This window comes from Corylus avellana, chromosome 5 (assembly GCF_965113065.1).
Source record: "Corylus avellana chromosome 5, dhCorAvel1.hap1.2, whole genome shotgun sequence".
In the NCBI taxonomy this organism is placed as follows: domain Eukaryota; kingdom Viridiplantae; phylum Streptophyta; class Magnoliopsida; order Fagales; family Betulaceae; genus Corylus; species Corylus avellana.
In genome coordinates, this window is record NC_142494.1 from 5,251,788 (window position 1) to 5,275,365 (window position 23,578).

Here is a 23,578-nt window from a genome sequence, read left to right on the forward strand (position 1 = left end):
TTACAAGCAAAGTGAAGATGGGTGATGGAACCATGGTTGAAGCACATGGCAAGGGTAATATAAAGCTGAACTCATGTGGAATTGACAGCATATACAATGTTTTATATGTTCCTGATTTGGATACAAATTTGTTAAGTGTGGGGCAATTTTTAGAAGAAGGTTATTGTCTTGTTTTTGAAGATTTATCATGCTATGTGTATAAAGACAAAACCAAGCAGCATTTGTTAGTCTATGTCCCTATGGCTAAGAACAAAATTTTTCCTCTTAATATTGTTGGGGAAAAACAAGCACTTAAGGCTTAATTTTTAGATGATAATTGGTTGTGGCATCATAGATATGGACATCTAAATTTTAGAAGCTTGAAGTTTTTGGGTGAAAATAATTTGGTGGATGGTTTGCCTTCAATTCAACATGTTGATGCTTTGTGTGAAAGTTGTATATTTGGAAAGTATCATCGCAATGTTTTGCCTAAGGGGGAAGCAAGAAGGGCCTCAAAACAAATTGAATTGGTGCATGCAGACATTTGTGAGCCTATGCGAACTCTCTCACTTAACAACATAAAGTATTTTATTGTCTTTGTGGATGACTATAGCAGGATGACTTTGGTGTATTTTGCTAAGGAAAAATCTGAAATTTCTTCAATTTTCAAGAATTTCAAGAATCAAGTTGAGAAACAGAGTGGTAACTCTTTGAAGATTTTGCGAATTGATCGTAGTGGTGAGTTTCTCTCCAAGGAGTTTGACAGTTTTTGTAAAGATTTTGGCATTTTCAGGCAATTGACAGCTAGTTACACCCTTCAACAAAATGGGGTTGTAGAGAGGAAAAATAGAAGCATTGTGGAAATGGCTAAAAGCATGCTTAAAGCCAAAGGAATTCCAAACAGTTTTTGGGCTGAAGTTGTTCATACAGCTGCCTATCTACTTAATCGAAGTCCTACATCGGCATTACAACACCAAACTCCTTTTGAAGCATGGCATGGTTGGAGACCCAAGGTAACTTATTTTAAGATTTTTGGTTGCATTGCCTATGTTCATGTTCCTTCTCAAAAGAGGCATAAACTTGAAGATAATAGTGTGAAGTGCATATTTATGGGTTATAATATGGAGACTAAAGGATATTGGTGTTATCATCCTCTCATAGAAAAAAACTAATTGTATCTTATATCTCTACCTCTACCAAAAAAGACTAAATTGACGATTGAATCGTTGCATAACTTTTTTCCATCTACCACTCGACATCTGTATCTGATATCTCTACCTCTATGGTGGCTTCACGTTGCATAGCTTTTTCTGCTTCTTCAATAAAATATTCTTTATCTACCTCGACGCCGGCTGCCTGCTACGCTGAATATTCAAGTGATAAATGAAGAAAATCACAAGGCTCATGGTGTGTATAGTGTTATTACATGTCAATGTAATCTGTAGTTTGTGTGGTTTAAATCATAGATGTGATAGGTGTTGTATTTTTGTGTTGGAATTGTTCATTCGAAATTTCAATTTTCAACCTGTCTGAGTAGCCGTGGGCCGTCTGGTACTGTGGCTTCTCAATTACAATTTACACTTTTATTATTTTACTTGTTAAAAATACTTTATATTAATTTTTAGGCTTATGTTCTTTCTTTCTCTATGCTTATTTCCTACCTTATTTAGTATAAAGATTTTTTTTTTATTTTTTATTTTTATTTTTTATCATTATCTCTATAAATAGAAATTTATATAATATTATTATATTACAATTCAATATATATACGAGATGTAGCCTAGCATTCCTCTCCCCTTCCTCTCTCTCTTTTCTCTCTATTATTCTTTTTCTATTTTATATCTCGCATCATATACTTTTACATCACTTTTGTTTTTTTTTTAAAAAAAAGAAAAAAGAAAAAAGAAAAAAAGAAAGTGAAATCTCATGCTTTCATTAATAAAACACCAAATCATACTATAAGTTCTTGTTGTTTTGCTAATTCGTGATCAAAATAGACGATCCAAAGCACCAAGACACATCTCCAATGCAAGGTTGTCCAAACAGGAAGATAGGCCATCTGGACGCAAAAACCCAAGAGGAGTTTTTCATCCCCAACAATGTGGCCGTCCGGACGGGAATTCCAGCAAGCTTAATTTTTCCCCATCGCAAGGTCTGGTCCGGACGGCCCGTAGGTTTTATGCCCAAAACGTATTTTTATGTAGGCCCAAGTCTAGAGTTTTGCAGATGTTATATATATAGCTTTATAAAGAAAGAGATGTACGAAAATTCCACCCTAGGTTTCATGAGAGGATGTGATTAGAGATAAAATCTATGTGAGTCTAATCATTCCTCTTAGATGATTATTGTTAATTTCATTTTGTTTGATTGAGAAGTTTATCGGAAGGGTCTAGTAAATGAGATCACGTTGAAGGAAATTGTGAGCGAGGAGACAAGTTGGAGGCTTGTCAATCTTACAGAGGCAAGGTCTTGCATCGGGTTGTAAGTGTTCCTAGTGTCTGTAATCTCTAAACATTTTTCTGATAGTGATTTCTTGAGTTTGGCTGCCCCGAAGAAGTTTTACTTTTAGAACGGTTTCTTAAAAGTTTTCTCTTCGTCACAAAAATATCGTGTGTCTGTTTGATTTATTATTTTACATATTTTGGTGCTTAAATTGTTTATCACTTCATAGTGTTAATTTCGCATAAACTCTGATAAATAAGTTTTAGGAGTCGTTACACGTTTTTCACATACAACTCTCAAATATGACAAAGCATCAAATCATACAACTCACATAGATAACAATATCATGAATAAAAATAGGATACTCGTCCATCCAAATATTCTCTACATTTTGTTGGACAGCAGCCTTTGCCAAAAGATGGGCTGCCCTATTTGCTTATCTCCTAGTCTGCAGCATTTGCCAGGATTTGAGACTCTTCATGATTAATCTCAAATTATCTATCAAATTTTCATACCTGCTCCATGATTGCTCTTCTTTACGTAATGTATGTACAATCTCCAAAGCATCACTTTCGAAGATAACATTGCAAAGAGCGAGATCTCTACAAAAGACCACAGCCTTCAAAGCTGCATAAACCTCCCCCACAGTTGGATCAATGATGAATCTCACTAAAAAAAGACACATTGTTGCTATTACTTTTTACTCTTTCTTTAAGAGGCCCTTTATATATATATATATATATATATATATATATAGATATATATATCTTGCTTTCATGAACAGGAAGTTGGCATGTAATAGAGCAGTCTTCCATCAAGATAATTATGATTTCTGCCATAGGCCTCACTTCGTTTGACAAATGATTTAAAGGCGAAAGACATGGCATTTATTGTTCAGCTGATTGACATTCTACAATGTTGTACAGCAGAAGTCATGTCTCTTGTTCTGGCTGTTCAACAACAAATGTGAAGAGGAGCATCTTTCAGTAAAAGGACTGAGGTCACGCTTCAAAGGCCAGGCACTCCTTTCCACGTTTGTTGCTGAACAACCGAAAAAATGGGCATGATTTCTGTTGTACGACGTTGCAGAAATTCGATACATAAATGTAAATGTGCAATGAAAATGAGAGAATTGAAGATGCAGTTAATAATTAAGGAGACACAAACGCCAAAAATTGTAGACCTGTCAACTTTTAAAGTCTATGGCCATATTAATTATTTCACTGTAGGGCATTGGCAAGCAGCCATTACAGTTAAGAGGATGGTGAGTAAAAACCAACTCTGAGTGGTACTTTTTGAATCCTGGCTACGTTGTCCCACACTTTTTTTTGGGTTAGCGGTCATTATGGATTTACTGTTCTTGTTCTCATTACGAAAAGACTTGTCAATTTTAAGAACAAGGCACAATTTCACCTGACGTTAACTACCACGTCTTTTTTTTAACTAAACTTCAAAAAATGTATAATGTGAGAATGTGCATCGTACACCACCCCATAACGCAAGACAGACCTTGTTGAGTCGTTTGTGGTAACTTTTTTTTTCTCAAAAGTTGGTACATTTTGGTGCCGACAATTGAGGTTCATGTGACTTGCAATTGCCCCTTTTTCCCATATAATTTCTTTCTTTCTAAATATCAATGGGTCGAATTAAGATTTCTAGTGAATTTAACTTGAAACATCTCAAGGCCCACGATAGTTCAAATTCATTTTCGAATGTTTGAATGTTGCATGTTTTTAAATTAATAAAAAATTATCATTTATTAAAAATTTTGAAAGCCAATTTATTTATTAGTTCATTTCTAATATTAAAACGCAGAAGAGATTAAATAATATATTATCCGTCTTTATCTCATTTTATTTATTTATTAAAATAATGGATTAATTATGTAGGGCATTACAAGATGCCTGCAAGGAGGAGCAAGGATATTCACGGACTTGTCGGGGGTGTATGAGGGCGAAATCTATGAAGCTTAAGCCACTAAGTGTAAAAGGTAAAATTTGTCTAAGGGTCACAGGTAAAGTAATCCTAACATTGATAGTTATGTGGCAGGGTGGGGCGGTGCCCCGCATAGGTAGTCAAAAACCCAATTCAGATCCGCAAAATTAACACTAAAAACCAGTTTTGCAAGGTGGGGTGGCTCAAACGGGTCAGTTTGGGCGGATTTTGCACCCTTCTAACAACAGAACGTAAACCGAATTCTTTTTTCTATAGCATCATGTAGAAACATAGTCAATGACAAACCAAAATTCTCTCAAATGAAGTATTAGCCATAATCACTTCTACACCTTACGTGTTAGAATATCGAACAAGTCAATGAGCAAAATGTAATCTTAGGAGCTATTTGAAGTGGTGGACGTAGGTGTTTATTACCGAACCACCTATAATTTTTTTTTTCTCTTTTTTCTCTTGCTTTTGCTTCCGCTATTATTCCTGTGTTCTGATTTTTTCCACGAACTTCAACATAATATGGAAGCTTTATTATTGTTATATTCAATTCTAATTTAATTTGATCTTCCATTTCACTTTGTAGTCAAATCTGATTTAATTTTATTATAATCAAATTACAATATCAAATCATCATATCCCACAGTATATTCTAACAATCATACTTCAACGAAACCCGCCTAATCTTCTTTTTGGTTCGGAATCCAGCCGAACCCATCAAACTCAATTGTACATTATCTTTCTCAAAAGAGCAGAAAAGGTAAAGCCACATTTCCAACGCTAGTGGAAAGCAAAGCAGTTGAGACTTTTTTTTTTTAATGTCTCTATCCAATGTTAAAAGGTTGTAAGACTAATATGATTATGTATGTTCGTATGTTTATATTTATTGTTTGAGAACATTTTGTAGTAGAAGGCATTTATAAAATCGGAAAAGTGGAGAGTCCTATATGAGAAAAACAGAAATCGAAGGAAGCATTTATAATGCTCAACTAACACTCGCATGTTGAAATTGCTAAATTGACACTACATAGTTGATGCATATATATATATATATATATATATATATATATATATATATATATATATATATATCGCTTTTAAACATATTGAAATTCTCTCGTTCCTATGATAAAAACTTGAGGGTGTTTTAATTTAGTTTTGTTTTGTGCAAAGAGCAACACAAGCTTAAAGGATTCTTAAGCCCCATTATTTCGGGTAGAAGTAAATATTGCTATAACTGAGCGCATACCAATTGATTAGAATTTGTGAAAGCAAATAACTTGTTAAGAAAAGTGACTAGCTAGCGCACAATATTTTTCTATCTTAGATCTATGTACTTCAGAAGTTTGATGGAACTTTTTTCATATCACGGTTGAAGAAAATGTATTTTTATAAAGAAAAATAATAAAATCAATCCCTGTAGTTTATTTGATTTGTAATTAACTTCCTGTGGTATTAAAATGAACTTAGAGGTCTATGGATGTATACCAAAAAAATAATTTAGTCTCTACATTCAAATTCCATCTACTGACGTAACAGATTCTAATAGCGTGAAACGTTAGAGCCAATAAAATTGTGACACGTATCCTATTTAATATTATACTAACGAAATCTGTTAAATTAATGGATGAAATTTGACGATAAGGATTAAAATATTTTTTTGGCATACCTCATGGACCTTTGAGCTCATTTTGATACTTCATGAAACTAATTATAAATGAGAATTTAGATATAAACTCCTTAGGTCAACGTGCCTTCATTAAAAACTCCTTAGGTTTTTTTTTTTCGAAAATTTAGTCCCTGAGTCAATCGAAACTACAATAAACTCCCTACCGTCAAAAATTTTTAACACCTGTTAGGGCCACTCAAAACTCTCCATTTTACCTGATTAAAATATTAATTGCCACCCCTGGCCACCCCCCTCCCCCCAATCCCTATGGGGTGGTTTGCCCACCCCTGGGGTGGCTTGCGGCCACCCCCAAGTGGTTTGGGTGGAGCAACCCCTAACCACCCATGGAGTGGCTCGCTCTTGCAGACATCCCCAGGTGGTTTGGGGTGGCTCACGGCCACCCCAAACCACTTGGGGGTGGCCGCAACACACCCCAGGTCCACCCCTGGGGAGCCACCCCATAGGGGTTGAGGGGGTGGCACCGCCACCCCTGGCCACCCTTCAAATTTTTTTTTTTTTTTTAGATTTAATTTTTAAAATTAATTTAATAAAAAATTAATATTTTAATCAAGTAAAATTGAGAGTTTTGAGTGGCCCTAATGGGTGTTAAAAATTTTTGATGGTAGGGAGTTTATTGTAGTTTCGATTGATCCAGGGATTAAATTTTCGAAAAAAAAAAAAACCTATGAAGTTTTTAATGAAGGCACGTTGACCTAAGAAGTTTATATCTAAATTCCCTTTATAAATCAAGTAAGCTACGAAGAACTGATTTCTCTATCTTTTTTGCTGTTTGATCATCAGCGAGGCCTATGTGTTTAATAACCACACCCAAATGGAAAACATGTAGATTCTTGCAAGTAGAGTTAATTAAGCAGTACAGATTCTTGGACTGACCCAGATAGTGAATTACCAAGTAGAGTTAAAGTACCCTTCAACAAAGTTGTTACCCACATCCATGTCAGAGAGTTTGAAGCAGAAAGAACTCACCCAACTCTCTGGGGAGTGAACCAGTGTGATTGGCAGAGGGATATTAATTACCATTGTTAAAATTTGTTGGTGATCAAGAGACGTCACTGCAGCATTGTTAAAATTTGTGTAAAATATTACCAATTTATCATGTTTGAATTTTGACTGTCCAAGCTCATAACGGGGTATGTCCAATTATCAAAATCCTAATAAAAATAAAAAAAAATAAAAAAATAAAAAAAGAAGAAGAAGAAAGGTGTAGCTTTTGTTTTTGAGCTGGCTTTAAAAGAGAGAGTCGTGTACGTGTTGAAGAGAAAAAGACGCCTACTTAGAGAGAAAAAGAAACTTGTTTTCTTGTCGTCGTTACATGTGCGGCAGATTATTGGGGGGCATTTATGTTTAACTTTGCAGAAATGTTGGTAGGTTTTTCAGGCTGAGAACTTTAGTATTGATTGATGGTGCGTGATAGATGGAATTTTTGATATATTTATTTATTTATTTGGAATCCATTTTATGGTGATAAATTAACGTTGTAATATTCAAAGAATATATTTGGACTAAGTTAATAATAGTATATGATTTAATTAGAAAAAAAAAATAGTATATGATTTAATTGGACTAAGTTACGTGATTTTTTCCTTCTTATTGGAGAATTTTTTACTACAAAATTTTAATGTCGGATCGCTTGATTTGATATTTTATAATGTTTGTAAGTTGATTTTGGTCCTAAAAGTTGTTATTATCTATTTAATTTGCACCAAAAATAATATAAAAATTCTATTGTGTCTTTGTCATTAGTGCTCACTTTAAGACAAACGTCGGATGATATGTGTCCTTGTTGGGGATAATAATTAAATACCTTATTCCTCCAAGAACAGTGAGACACGAAAAGAACAAAGAATGTGGACTAACAAGATTAGGCAATCATGCAAGAACATAAAATTAACGTGAATCACCACTAAAGGCTACATCTACAGAGTTGCAATAGAACTATTTGGAGAACTTTTCAACAGGATTACAAAACAAGAGCATTGAATAAACTATTCAACCTCTAAAACCTCTATAGAAAATCTCACTATTATCTCTGATGTTTTCTCCCAGTATTTGGTTCTCAGAAAAATATTATTCCAAAGTCTTAGAAACAAGACTTTAAATAGGTAGAAATAGAAATCGTACGTTATAAGGCGGTGCTATCTGGATAGCCAAGCCGCCTTGTCCGAACGCGCCTAGGGTTTGTGAACCTGTTGCCCCGCTTGTCCAAACATACGAACACAATGTCTAAACGTGGCTAACAACTTATGCTCTTGGTGGTGCCCGTCCGGATGCGTCTTCCAGCCAGTCTAAACTCGCTCAATATTTGATGCTTCTCGGTAGGTAGCTTCTATCCAAATGCCATTAAGGCCCGCCCGAACATACTTTTTTTTGGTACTCCTAGTGGCTCTCTTGTTTGAATGCTATCATAGCCCGTTCGGATGTACACACAACCAGCCTCTATGATATAGCACGACTTGGTGGGCTGCAATGAATAACAACAAGAAAGCAACAGATAACTAATTATAGATCTTGAGTCTATCAATGATCTAAGAATTCTTCTTAAAATATTGAGTCTATCTATGATTTCAAAGAAAAATATGAAGAAAACTCACATATGAGTAATTCTTATTCAACAAAATCAATAATAAACAGCAACTACCTTTCTATGGAGGCTATAAGCATATATTTATAATCCAAAACCCTAAACCTAATAAAATATGACATAAATACCCCCCAAACCCTAAATTTAATAAAATAACGAAATAAAGACTCCTAAAACTCTAACTCTAATAAAATAACAACATAAAGTCAGCTAGAAAATAAAAGTAGAAAAATAACATAATGTCCCAACGTGCGCTCGATCGCAGTTCTAGAGAGCAAGTGCGCTATTCGGTGACCCGATTCCCCACATCGAAAACACTTGGGACAGGTTGTAGCCCCAAGTCGGCTTGGCAACCCACGATTGTGGGGTTTTTACTTGGACCAGTCAATTCAAGAGAGGTTTCCCGAGCTTTGAACGGACCCCTTGTTCGGTTGTAGTTTCCACCGCCGCCACGCCTAAACGTGTTTAAAGAACCCTGTGACGAGGCCTTCTCAATTAGCAACGCACTTTGGTTGGCCTCCGACACCTTAACAGGATCAAAGAGGTTCAATGTATCTTGGATTTGTGGCCGCAAACTCCCAATATACTGGGACACTAATTGTTCATCCGATTCGGACAAATCAACTCATGTCAATAACTTGTAGAACTCTTCCATGTACTCATCCACGGACTTCGAACCTTGACTCCAATTTTGCAACCTTTGATACATGGTTCAGAGATAATTGTGGGGGCAGAAAGGCGGGTTGCATCTTCCTCAAACAACTTCTCCCAATTGTCGAGCTTTCTCTTGCCTTTCCGCGCCCTAGCTTGCTTTAATTGCTACCACCATGCCGCAGCCCTTCCCTGGAACTTGGTTGTGATCAAAGAAACTTGCCGATCTTCCAGTACTCCTTTGAAGTCGAGAATCTCTTCAACTGCCGTCACCCAATCCAGGAATTCCTTGGGTTGAAGACTCCCTTGGAATTTTGGAATCTCAAGTTTGAATCCACTCTCCCACCGATTAGCATGAGCTTGCGCAGGGGGTCGACAGCCCTGCGTTTGCCGCTCCGCAAAAGGGTTTGCAGATCCATACCCGTCATCGCCTTCGTCTTCCACCTGTGGCACACGTGGTGGCGACGCAGTCACCAGTCATGGAGGCGTGCGTCAGCCAATTGGGTGGTGAGATCTTCAATCTGATCCCTCATAGCCACAAACTGCCCTTCCTCGTGCCTTCCCGATGTCACCTCTTCTTCTTCATGAACTGAATCATCACGTTCATACTCATCGTGCAAGCTTGCAAAGCGGTTGCCCTTCCTTCCTCTTGTGTTTGGAGCCATGAAAAGTGACTGAGCTCTGATACCAACTGATGCAGCTTGACTAAGTGGGATGTGAATAAAACAATACAAGAAGAATGATAAATAATTCTTAGATCTTGAGTTTATAAAGGATCTGAGAATTCTTCTTAAAACTATAGAGTTTATTTAAGGTTTTAAGGCAAAATATGAAGAAAACTCATATGAGTAATTCTTATTTAGAGAAAACTTAGCAAATCACATAAATTGTCTTTTCAAGAAGCTATAATCATGTATTTATAGCCCCCAAGACCACTAATAATAGTAAAGGACGAAAATAAGGCTCCCAAAACCCTAATCCTAGTAAAAAAAGTAAACAAAGTCAGTTTAAAGCAAATAACAGTGGAAAATTAACATAGATTACCCCGAGTGCGCACAATCACAAGTATAGTGCGATCGATCGCATTACTAGGGACTTGTGCGCTCGACCATGCACTCGTTCGTAGGCTCGGTCACACTTCCAAGGACTTGTGCTCTCGATCGGTGATGCAAGGGGGGATCGGTCGTAGTTCTAGAGACAACCTTCTCTATATCAGGTGCACTACGCTTGATCGCAGTCAAGGTGCGATTGATCCCAATTCCAGGGACTACCTCCGTCGCCGCATGAGTTTGGGATCGTGTCACCATCTTTCGGGGCATCTTTACACAATCATCCATTCGGGTCTTCCTCATATACTCCCTGGCATTGTAGTCTACATCAATGGAGGTTTTGGCCCCGCATCTTGGTTAGGTAGCAATGTCAACTTGACCAGTTCTCAACCATGAAACTGTACGTGTTCTTTGTTTCATCATGAGTAACATTCTTGTCATGTTGCCACGGCTTTTTCAACAATAGGTGACACATATCCATGTCGACCACATCACACCACACATGATCCACATATTTAGCTCCAAAAGAAAAAGACACTAGATGACGTTTAGAAACCGTTATCTCGTTTCCTTTCGTGAGCCATTACAACCGATTGGGAGTAGGATGTCTCTTGGTCTCCAACCCCAACTTACGAACTGCTTCCTCCGAGGCTATATTCTCATGACTCCTTGGATCAATGACAAGCTCGCCCCCTTGCCTCCCGTGGTGCATATAGTTTGAAATTGTAGGCACGTACCTCCAATGTATCGGGACACAGATTGATGCTTGACCTCCGCCACCTTTTTATACACCTCTTTTTTGTATGAATTTTCTATTTTCTTTGTCACAGCTATAGACCATTATCTCCGATTTTGTGACTTTCAGCCCATGGTATAACTATGGGACAAGAAAGCGACTCGCATATATTTCAATAGTTTCTCACAACTATTGATCTTCAATTTGCCTTGCCGCACCCTAGTTTGCTTTAATTGTTGCCACCACACTGCAACTTTTTCCTGGAATGTATGTACCACCAAAGAGACTCGTCGTTCATCAAGTACCACGTTGAATTCAAAAACCTCTTCAATAGCCAACACCAAATCCAGAAATTCTTCGGGTTCTAGATCCTCGTCGAATTCCGAAATATTGAGTTCGAATCTACTCACCCGCCGATTGGCATGAGCTTGCGCAAGGTGCTGGCATCCGTGCGTTCGGCGCTCTGCAAACGGGTTTCTAGATCCATTCCCATGTTGACCACACCAGTCGGAGACTTACTTAGTGAGGTCTTCAATTTGATCCCTCATAGCCTTGAAGCGATCCTCCATGTGTTGCCAATGTTGAGCGATAGATTTGTCTTTCGCCTCCGCGAATCGCAGTCTTGGTTGGCGACGACAACCGTTCGGTCCACGACTCATGTGCCGCAAGTGAATTGCTAGTTGCTCCTTACGTGCTATCTCTGTGCGCATGTGCACCTCGTTTATGTCTAGTTGTCTACACAACGGTTACTCCTCCCCATTCATGGAAAGTAACTGAGCTTTGATACCAACTCATGTAGCGCGACTTGGTGGGCCACAGCAAATAACAACAAGAAAGTAACAAATAACTAATTCTAGATCTTGAGTCTACAATAACCTAAGACTTCTTCTCAAAATATAGAGTCTATCTATAATTTCAAGGAAAAATATGAAAAAAAACTCACCTATGAATAATTCTTATTCAACCAAAAACAACAACTGCCTTTCTATGGAGGCTATAATTATAGCTCAAAACCCTAAACCTAATAAAATATGACATAAATACCCCCAAAACCCTAAATCTAATAAAATAACGAAATAAAGACTTCCAAAACCCTAACCCTAATAAAATAACAACATAAAGTCGGCTAGAAAATAAAAGCAGAAAAATAACATAATGTCCCCGCGGGCGCTAGATCACAATTCCAGAGAGCAGGTGCGCTCGATGGTGTGATCGATCGCAGTCATAGGGCATAACGAGCGCAGGTGCGGTCGATCACGCTTTACCGCACTACCAGAAACCATTATCCAAGCTACATCACTCTACCAACTCTAACAGTCCCAATACGTATAAAAAGGTCTCATGATGTTATCTTCATAATAGTGAGGAAAAAAGTGTTAATATTTAATTGTGATTTTTACTGTCATATAAATAATGAATATTTAAGAATAAATACTTGAAAATATGTGTAACAATAACTTTTTTAGAAATAAACCTAGAGATGTTAAATTTAATAAATATAACATTTTCAAACACCACTTAATTTAGAAGTTTAAATTTAATTACTAATTTATGCTTAATTATTTTAATAGAAATGTTACACAATATCACTCATACTTTCAAGTACACACTTCAAAGCATGAGGATAAAAATATGCACTTGGAAATTTGAGAATAAGAATATTTTCCAGCATTTCTCTTATTTTAATTACTCATCTTGCAATTACTATCCAACGTAAAACTTAGACTTTTACACTAGTATATATAACAACAAAAAGATAGAACTACCCCTCCATGCAAATCTCGAGTTTAGGCATGATTGACTGTCGAAGGTAACGTCCCACTTTGTATCAATGGCTCTTTTTAAAAAGAAAAAGAAAAAGAAAAAGAAAGGCAGACGTCATTCAATGTATTGGAATCCATGCAATCTTGTCGATTTTACTTTCCTTTTTTTCTAGGCACATGATCATGTCGATAATATTTCTCCCACGACGAGAACGACAAAACTAAAGCCACCAACGCCAAGACTATAAGTTTATAATGAAAATTGCTGATCAGGAAAAGAAGAAAAGACGCAGAAAAATCATGTGTAATAACACTTGATTGCAGTGTAAATGAGATACTGCTTTATTTTACTGTATAGTGTTCATTATATACAATCTTTTAACCGTTTTCTTTTTCTTTTCTTTTCTTTTTCTTTTCTGCTTCTTCAGTAGGATCAAAAATATTATTTGTTACAACAGAAGGAAATATATAGCAAGATATTATTTGTCACATGTTGTTGAAATCACAAAGAAAAATCCAATTCCAATTACCTGCTTTCCTCATGCTAGTAAGCAAAAGATTGTCTGCAAATTGTTAGATGTCTTCAGTCTTCTTTTTGTGTATATTCTTGTTGTGTTCCTCTCGTCTACATTGCGATGCTAGAGATATTCTGAAGGCTGGCGAATGGATTACTGACAATGGAGAAACTCTCGTCTCCACCGAAGGAAGATTTGCATTGGGATTCTTTACTCCCAATGCAAACCTTGGTATCAGCAAAAGGTTCGTCGGGATATGGTATCACAAGTGGGATATTGAGCGAACAATTGTATGGGTTGCCAATCGAGACAATCCAGTACTCAACGATTCCACCAGGGGCTCTTTTGGAATTACAGAAGATGGCAACTTCAAGGTGTTTGATACTACACAAAAAGAATATTGGTCTACAGGTCTTGATAAATCCTTGTCAACAAATCGAACTCTGAAGCTCATGGATTCTGGAAACCTGGTCTTAAGCGATGGTGCTCAGTCGGTGGAGAGCGTGTGCCTGTGGGAGAGCTTCAAAAACCCAACGGATACATTTCTTCCAGGTATGAAAATGGACACAAACCTGATGTTGACTTCATGGAAAGGTTATGGTGACCCGGGAAGTGGGATATTCACTTTTGAGCTAGATCAAGAAGGAGACGGCCACTATATTATCTCAAAAGTACCGGTCGTTTACTGGAAAAGTCGGAAGCTAAGTAATTTCGTGGGCTCAGATCCAATGCGTTATGCAATAGCCGACTTGTTATCAAATTTCAGCACAAGCGTGAATTATAGCATGTATAACTCTAATCTAAACAAGTCAACAAAACTGGTTCCTGATTATAGTTCCACAAGGTTGGTGATGGATTACAGTACTGGGCAATTACAGTATCTGACATGGGACAACGATCATTGGAATTTGACATGGTATGTGCCAGAAGACAACTGTAGCATTTATAATGCTTGTGGGAACTTTGGCAGCTGCAATATTAAGGACACCATAAAATGCAAATGTCTGCCGGGGTTCAAGCCTAGTAACCCGGAGAAATGGAATTCTGGAGATTTTTTTGACGGGTGCACCAGAAAATCGACATCATGTGGCAAGAGCGACACATTCTTGAGCCTAAAGATGATGAAAGTGAGCGATCCAGACTCTGATTTCAAGGGAAAAAATGATACAGAATGCAGAAACGAGTGCATTAAAGACTGCCAGTGCCGCGCATATTCATATGAATCAGGCGGTAGTGATATGATGACTTCTAGTCCGAACGCGTGCAGGACATGGAGTAAGGACATAACCGATCTGCAAGAGGAGTATGCAAACCCTGGTCGTAATCTCTCTGTTCGCGTACCAATATCTGATATAGGTACTCCTTTTATATATATATATATATATTTAACTATTGTTAGTGGAAGTTTTGCACAATTATTGAATGTCTATGACCCAAGTTTGAAACTCTTGAAATTTTTTTTCCTATTTAACAATTTTAGGCACCATAAAACCATTTATAATGTTAAAGTTTTTGTTAATTGAGGAGGTAAAAATTGTTTCAAACCTTGGTTTGAAATTTGAGACATCTTCATCTTGATCAGAAAGTAGAATCTTAGATGGACTATAAATTTGTTATTTATTCTAAATTCCTCAATACGATTTTATTTGTATATATTTGTTTTCTTTTTTTGATTTCAACATTAAAGGACATTTGTCAACATTTTACTCTGCAACTTGTCGCACCATGTTATAAAGGATTAAGATCCCCTAGAATTTCTTTTAAATTTGAAATTTTCAAATTAATAAATTTCAGTTATCCATTTCATTTAAATGTCTAAAATAAGTCAGGTTTCAGATCTAATTTAATGAGAAAGCTACCCTCATTAATTGACATATTTATGAATTCTATTTGAGAATCTCAAACTTAAAAGCAATTTTAGGGGATCTCAATCCTATTATAACACTAAAGCTCATTTTTCAATGTTTAATTATTGTTCCAAACTTTATATTTTTGCAGAATCAACTACAAGAAATTGTGATCCATGTGGCACAAACTTGATTCCCTATCCACTGAGCACTGGACCAAATTGTGGTGACCCCATGTACTTAAGTTTATTCTGCAACTATTCCACAGGTCAAGTTCGCTTCAAGACACCCACCGGCACCTATCGAGTCACTAGTATTGATCCAAGTACACACAAATTTGTCATCCAAATCAAGTATTCAGGATATGATAGAAGTTCAAGAGGAATTCAACTCAATGAATCATTGCCGTTTAATGTGACCAGGTCGTTTACTGCAGAATCTGATAACTATAGTTTTGAAGTTAAAGATGAAGTAGAGATTAGTTGGGGGCCCCCGCAAGAACCAACATGTACTTCGTCGAGAGATTGCAAGGATTGGCCAAATTCAACTTGCAATGAAGCAAGAGATGGAAAGAGGAGGTGCCTTTGCACTAGAAACTTCCAATGGGATGGCTCAAATTTAAATTGTACTAAAGGTAAGGATGGTTATTTTCTTCAGTGTTAAGAAATTTTTGCCCTATTCTAAAAGTTCTCGTTTCCTATATGCATAATCACTTCTAGTTGTACATTAGAAATTGGAAGTTTTTGGTAGAATTTTCAAATCTTCCGTAGCAATATCATGCTTACCTTGTACTAATAAGTAATAAAAGACATTATAGTTGCAACAATGAATCTAAACAATATATCTTATTATTGTTTTGATATTTCTATGAGAGGTTGTTCACTGTGAAAAAAATTATGATGGAGATCACTAATGAAAATTAGTATTATATTACCGACAATTTTTTTCTTGCGCGTCTTACACAATTGCTGGGAAAAGATGCACTAGTATAGGTCATTTTTTAAGTAGTACTGAGAGTCGTTTTCATAATTTAAATATTTATGTGAGAGTATAGTCTTCTTTATTTTTTTGTAGATGGTGATTTTCATCGGCCTTCAAAAGGAAAGATGTTGTCTTTGATTATAATCATACCTTTAATAGTGGTGTTTGTTCTTGCAAGTGCAATTGTTGGTATATATCTGTGGAGAAGAAAGATGGCAAAGAGACAAGGTAATTGTGCACAATCTGCATTTGAATTAAAATAAAGTCGTTTATTAGCTCTTTCATCTAATTAATTGTCATGGATTAGGAAAGAAAAAAAAATCTAATTAACTGTCATGTAAGTATAACTGATACATATGGTTGTCTTCTAAACTCAGAAAATAGAAGAGGTGATGAAAGAAATAGAGTACTTCACACATTAAACACTGAAAGACATCTCAAAGACTTTATGAGCTCGGGTGAGTTCAAAGAAGAGGATGAGAAAGGCATAGATGTTCCCTTTTTTGATTTGGAAAGCATTCTAGCAGCTACAAATAGCTTCTCAGATGAAAACAAGCTTGGACAGGGGGGCTATGGGCCTGTTTACAAGGTAATTTCAGCTACATTAATTGGTGTTAGAGTTCATGCAAGCTAATTTCTAGTTATTAGTAACGTTTTGAGCATGGTACCTTAGGGCATATTCCCAGGAGGTCAACAAATAGCGGTAAAGAGGCTCTCAAGTGTCTCAAGACAAGGCTTACGGGAATTTAAAAATGAGGTGATGTTCATTGCAAAACTTCAGCATAGAAATCTTGTTAGACTTCGGGGATATTGCATAAAAGGAGATGAAAAGATTTTACTCTATGAGTACATGCCGAACAAAAGCTTAGACTCATTTATATTTGGTTGGTCTCTAAACTGAATTCATAATCTCTCGTAGTGCTTGATAGACTATATATATCTTGTTTGAGTATACACTAATTTATTATTCACTACAAAAAAACAATTTTTTTCTGACGTGAATTTTCTGACGTGTTGGGGTGTCTGACACGTCAGAAATTTTTTCTGACGTGGCGCTTCTGACGTGCGTCGATTGTCAGAAGCATAGGTGTCAGGAAAATTTTTTTCCTGACGTGCCAGTGGGTAAAACGTCAGAATTTTCTGACGTTCCACTGTCCCACACGTCAGAAAAATTTTCTGACGTGGTAGTTTTACCACGTCAGAAAATTTCTGACGTGGTAGTTCTACCACGTCAGAAAATTTCCTGACGTGGTAAAACTGCCACGTCAGAAAATTGATAAATTAAATAAAAAATTAATTTTTCGTTTTTTTAATTTTTTCTGGAATTTCTTTTTTTTTTTAATTAAAATTAATTTTTAATTAAATTATTATTATTTTTTTTTTGGGAATTTCTCTGCACGGTAGTGCAGATCTGCCATGGCCACCGCTCCCTCTCTTCTTTTCTCTCTCTCTCTAGCTAGCTCTCTTCTTTTCTCCATGAGCTCTCCCTTTAATTTTCTCCATTTTCTCACTATCTCCCTCTTCTTTTCGATCTCCATGGTGCAGTTCTGCAGGTTTGAGTTTTTGAAAATATTTTCAAAAACTCAAACCGAAAAAATCTTCAAAAAATTAAAACCAACCATCAAAAAATCAATCTAACAAACCCAAAAAATCTTCTTACCGATCTTCGATCTCCTCTTCTTCTTCTTCTCTTCTCCATTTTTTTTTTTTTTTTCCTTCTTCTTCTTCTTCTCTTCTCCTTTTCTTTTTCTTCTTCTTCTCTTCTCCTTTTCTTTTTCTTCTTCTTCTGCTTCGATCTGCTGCAGAAGCATATGCTTCTCAATTTTTTCCCTAGCTTCTCACCTTCTGTTTTTCTTCTTCCTTTAGAGGGGCTGTGCAGTCGGTGCTGTGCAGTCAGACATGCAGGAGAGAGAATGCACATGTGTGGGGAAAATAAATGAAGAGAGAAAAAGTTGAGGGTGGAAATAAAAAGAGGGAAAAAAAAGTTTAAAATCCCGCCTATTTTTTGAGTTTCGTTGGGCCACTTTTGGTGATTTTCTGACGTGCTAGGTGTCGCACGTCAGGAATTTCTGACGTGCCACACATGGCACGTCAGGAATCTACTCAAAAAAATAATAAATAATTATCTATATAAATATATATATATATAAATTTTTGCTGACGTGGTGTATCCACACGTCAGAAAAATTCTGACGTGGCACTGTAGCATGTCAGAAAATTCTGACGTGCTACAGTGCCACGTCAGAATTTTGCTGACGTGGTACATCCACACGTCAGAAAAATTCTGACGTGGTAGGTCTCACCACGTCAGCAATTATATAAATGTTTATCTTTTGAAATCTGAAATATTTTCTTGACGTTCAAATATTTTACACGTCAGAAAAAAATTTTCTGACGTTTTAAATTTTAAATGTCAGAAAATTGCTGACGTGGCAAAAAATATGATACTGTAGCCACGTCAGAAAATGCCTGTTTTTTTGTAGTGATTGTTATTGAAACTGTTCTCTGAATTGAAAATTGAAAACTTGCAAGATCAAAAGCTAAACATGTGCTTGGATTGGAAAATGCGCGTCAACATTATTGTGGGAGTAGCTCGTGGACTTCTTTATCTTCACCATGACTCTAGATTGAGGATCATCCATAGAGATATGAAAACCAGTAACATTCTTTTAGATGAGGAAATGAACCCCAAAATATCTGACTTTGGCTTGGCAAAGATTGTTGGAGGTGAAGAAACCGGGGCAAACACAACCAAAGTAGTTGGAACTTAGTAAGTTTATGGTAGACAATAGACAATGTAGTTTTGAAAGCTAATTCAACCCTAACTCTATTTAGACAAAAAAATGTAGAAGTTCCTAACATATCCACTGATAAACTTTATAATGCAGTGGCTATATGTCTCCGGAGTACGCACTAGATGGAATCTTCTCAATCAAATCCGATGTTTTTAGCTTTGGTGTGGTTTTACTTGAAATTATATGTGGAAAAAAGAATTCAGGATTTTATCATTCAGAACTAGCCATGAGCCTTATAGGTTATGTAAGTGTGTTTCATTCTTTGTAGTAATTAATTTCTTTTGTAAGTTTATACTCCATAAAATTTTGATTAAAAATTGTTTCAGGCCTGGAGATTGTGGGTAGAAAACAATGTGTTGAATTTAATGGATGAGACTTTACGTGGAGTTTGCAACGCAGATCAGTTTGTGAAATTTGTAAATATTGGACTCTTATGTGTACAAGAAGACCCAAACGACCGCCCTACTATGTCAAATGTTGTTACCATGCTTGACAGTGAGACTTCAACAATTCCAACTCCGAAACGGCCGGCTTTTGTTCCAAGGAGAGGCCTTTCTCGCACAGCTAGTTTTTCAACTAGATTGGACACATATACGGAATCAACTGTTAGTGATACCAATACAATTTCTCGTCAGTCTACCCTTTACTAGACTTACAAAAGTTCTAGTGGACAAAACATTGGTTTCTATAAATAAGAAGAGGTTGTATTTGCCCTTCACCAAAATGATGAAACTTTTCTCCCAATATCAGTTCTTTTACTTGAAGCTTTTCTATGGTAATAGTATTTGGTGATAATTGTAATTTCGTTTGCTTTTCTGTTTGAGTCATTGTAAAATAACATATATTTTAGATAGCTCATAACCTGCAACCATGTATTGTGCTCACTCTTTTTTAGTTCTAGTTTGAATATAATACCTTATGATTCAAACGTAAATATTTTTCTTTTCTTTCTTTCGTTCTTACTTCTTCTTCTTTTCTTCTCTCTCTCTCTCTCTCTCTCTCTCTCTCTTTTTCCCTCTCTTTTTTGCATGGGCTGAGAATTTTAGTAGTGTTATTCACAACTAAGAATCAAGTCAAGCAGTGGCAAAACCGGAATTTATTATTATTATTATTTATTTTAGGGGTCCAAACCTACATAAATAAATAAGTACATAGATGCTTAGAGTCCCTGTGTGTCTCTGTACGCATTTATCTAAAATAAAATGTGTACCAGTCAATGTTAAGAATTTCTGGAAAATAAACCAAACACAGTCAATGTAATGCCCCCAAAATTATAACCGATTAAATTCAATTAAGTTGGAGAATATTACTGGTAATCCCTCCAGACCAATTAACTGGTAATTGGCTGGTGGCATTCATTACAAGCAATATGGTCTTTAGCGACCAAACAAATAGCGGCGACCCCAAAGTCGCCGCTATTGAGGGGTCATTATCGGCAACTTTTTTTAGTCGCCGGTAATGACCCATTAATAGCGGCGACTTTTGGGTCGCCGCTAATAGTGGACGCTTAAAACCAAAAACAAAATTTATTTAGCAGCAACAACAATAGCGGCGACTATAAGTTGCCGCTATTAAGCATCATTAGCGGCGACTCTACGGGGTCGCCGCTATTAAACAACAATAGCGGCGACCCTTGTCGCCGCTGATGAGAGTCAACAGCGGCGACTCTAAAGAGTCGCCGCTAATGAGTGGTCATTAGTATAGTCGCCGCTATTGACATAAGAAAAAATTAAAAAAAATAATTAGCGGCGATAATAGAGTTGCCGCTATTGAGGGGTCATTAGCGGCGACTACAAAAGTTGCCGCTAATGACCCATTAATAGCGGCGACTTTTGGGTAGACGCTATTGACACGGGAAAAAGTAATTAAAATTAATTAACGGCGACCCAAAAGTCGCCGCTATTAATGGGTCAGTAGCGGCGACTAAAAAAGTTGCCGCTAATGACCCCTCAATAGCGGCGACTATTGGGTGGCCGCTATTGACACGGGAAAAAGTAATTTAAATTAATTAGCGGCGACCCAATAGTCGCCGCTATTGAGGGGTCATTAGCGGCGACTAAAAAAGTCGCCGCTAATGACCCATTAATAGCGGCAACTTTTGGGTCGCCGCTATTTACACCTGAAAAAAAAAAAAAAAAAAAAAAAAAAAAAATGATAAATATTGGGGCGATGCTATTAACCCTACATATATAATAGAAAAAATTATTTACCAAAAATTCACCTCGAATCCTCCGATAATATGTCATTATTTCTTTTATATTAATTATTGGTGAATTTTTTCTATTTTTCTATTTTCTATTCTTATTTTATATAAAAAATCAATATTTATTTTTTTCTTTTAAAGAAAACAAATTCTCCTATTAATTATTATTGAAGTTTTCTATTTCTTATTCTTATTTAAACGTTTGATCGAACAATCGACCGATCTTGGTGAATTAATTCGATTGATCGTGATAGGATCAAATGATTGATCAAACATCCGATCGATCCAAGTGAATTAGTTCGATTGATCGTGATATGATCAAATGATCGATCAAACATCGATCCTATGAATTAGTTCGATTGATCGTGATGGGATCAAATGTTTGATCAAGCATCCAATCGATCCTGGTGAATTAGTTCGATTGATTGTGATAAGAACAAATGATTGATCGAACATCCGATTGATCCTAATGAATTAGTTCGATTGATCGTGATAGGATCAAACATCCGATCGAATCCTCCGATCGATCATAATGAATTAGTTCAATTGATTGTGATAGGATCAAACGATCGATCATAATGAATTAGTTCGATTGATCGTGATAGGATCAAATGTTCGGTCAAACATCTGATTGATCCTAATGAATTAGTTCGATTGATCGAGATAGAATCAAATGTCCGATCAATCCTACTGAATTAATTCAATTGATTGTGATAGGAGCAAATTATCGATCAAACATCCGATCGATCCTACTAAATTAATTATATTGATCGTGATATGATCAAATGATCGATCAAGCATCCGATCACTCTTAATGAATTAGTTCGATTAATCGTGATATGATTAAATATTCGATCAAACATCCGATCGATCCTAATGAATTAGTTTGATTGATTGTGATATAATCAATTGATAGATCAAACTGGATACAATTAAAGGTTCAATCGAATACTCAATTGAACTGTAAGCTTTTTACATTATCTTAGTGCCTTAGTTATATTGATTTTATATTATTTTTGAATTTTGTATTATTTTATAATTAATTATAAGATAAATATCAACTTAATGATCTTTATCATAAAAATTTATTAAACGGAAATTTTTAGTTAATATTATAATAATAAAAACATATTACAAGAGAAATTTTTTTTAAAAAAAACCCTAAATAAATAAATAAATAAAAATTAAAAAATTGTAAGTATAATTTAAAAAAATAAAAAAAATAATTGAGCTCATTAGCGGCGACTAAGGTCGCCGCTATTGAGTGCGCATAAAAACTTGGCGCCATCTATTGGCGCGATTTCTTTAAATTTTCAGACCTGTTTTCTTTTTTTTTTTCTTTTTTTTTTTTCGACCAAAATCCCTCATCACCTGTATTTTTTATTTTTCAGACCTCCCTCATCAGTACTCTCTCACTCTCACTCTCTCTCTCTCTCCGGCGAACGTTTCTCTCTCTCCGGCAGCTCTCTTTCCGGCGCACCTCTCTGTCTCTAGCGCACTCAACTCTCTCCGGTAGCTCGATCTCTCTCCGGCGTACCTCTCTCCGGTATGAGTTTCTCCTAAATGCTTGAAAACCTTAAATGCCTCTCAGTACTCAAATAGTATCCATGAATTGTGATTTGAATAAATTAAAAAATGTGTACTGCCTCTAGATCTGCTTCTCTTTCTATTTTTTCCCTATAGAATTGATTGTTTCCTTTAAATTGATTGTAAACTGTTTATTGTCTACATATGTTCTTTATGCATTTAATAAGTTTGAATTGGATTGTTTCTATGGGAGGCAAATTTTAATATCATCGGAGAGAGAGAGAGAGAGAGAGAGACAATATATCAAAGCATCCGAGGAGGGATGGTGGTGGAGGTGGTGGATGTTTGTGCTGTTAATTTGTTTGTAATATTCCCCAGAAATCAAGTCCCAAAGCCCCCCAACAAAGGATTTCGAGGTTGCCCTTTCTGTCTTTGATGATGATGGCAATTTGATCCATGATGATGGCCCTGACCCTTCATCACTGCATTGAGTAAAAACAATTTTTACATTTATAACCAAGCTTTGTAACGATAGTACCGCACCAAGGAGAATTCTCTCCCTCACGCTGACATGTGATTAAAATAAAATAATTAGTATGAGTGGCTTCAAAATTTTGGAATTGCTATTCCTATGTTGTCATGTCCGCATTGGCTCTTTTTAGCTTATAACATCTTAGAAAGAACATGTTAGCTGGATTATATTAATGAGGAAGTGGTGAAATGATTGTCCCTTTATTGCATCCAATAAACTTGGAAACAAAATCAGCCAGGCATCCAAGTCCATTTTTCACCTCTGTTTCAATGTTCTAAAACAGAGCCTTCATTCCCGCATCAATCTCCCACATATTTTGTATTTGGCTTCCTAAAACTACGTG

General features: G+C 36.2%; 1 protein-coding gene across 1 annotated transcript; it reads left to right on the forward strand.

Annotated features, from left to right (window-relative positions):
* The first annotated feature begins 17 nt into the window (after positions 1–17).
* Positions 18–19,623, forward strand: LOC148585269 (G-type lectin S-receptor-like serine/threonine-protein kinase At4g03230). Its single transcript, XM_088516691.1, has 13 exons — positions 18–223; positions 335–992; positions 3,348–3,435; positions 3,651–3,685; positions 13,413–14,123; positions 14,160–14,706; positions 15,349–15,831; positions 16,272–16,406; positions 16,556–16,767; positions 16,852–17,062; positions 18,711–18,948; positions 19,067–19,217; positions 19,300–19,623. Exons 1-13 carry the CDS (start codon positions 18–20, stop codon positions 19,621–19,623), a joined length of 3,999 nt encoding a protein of 1,332 aa, XP_088372817.1.
* Positions 19,624–23,578: the final 3,955 nt, after the last annotated feature.

Coding starts and splice junctions, on each gene's coding strand:
- LOC148585269 (XM_088516691.1), top strand. CDS start 18: ATGGGTGATGGAACCATGGTTGAAGCACATGGCAAGGGTAATATAAAG. Junction 14,124..14,159: donor TATCAAATTTCAGCACAAGC/GTGAATTATAGC, acceptor AATCTAAACAAG/TCAACAAAACTGGTTCCTGA. Junction 15,832..16,271: donor AAATTTAAATTGTACTAAAG/GTAAGGATGGTT, acceptor ATTTTTTTGTAG/ATGGTGATTTTCATCGGCCT.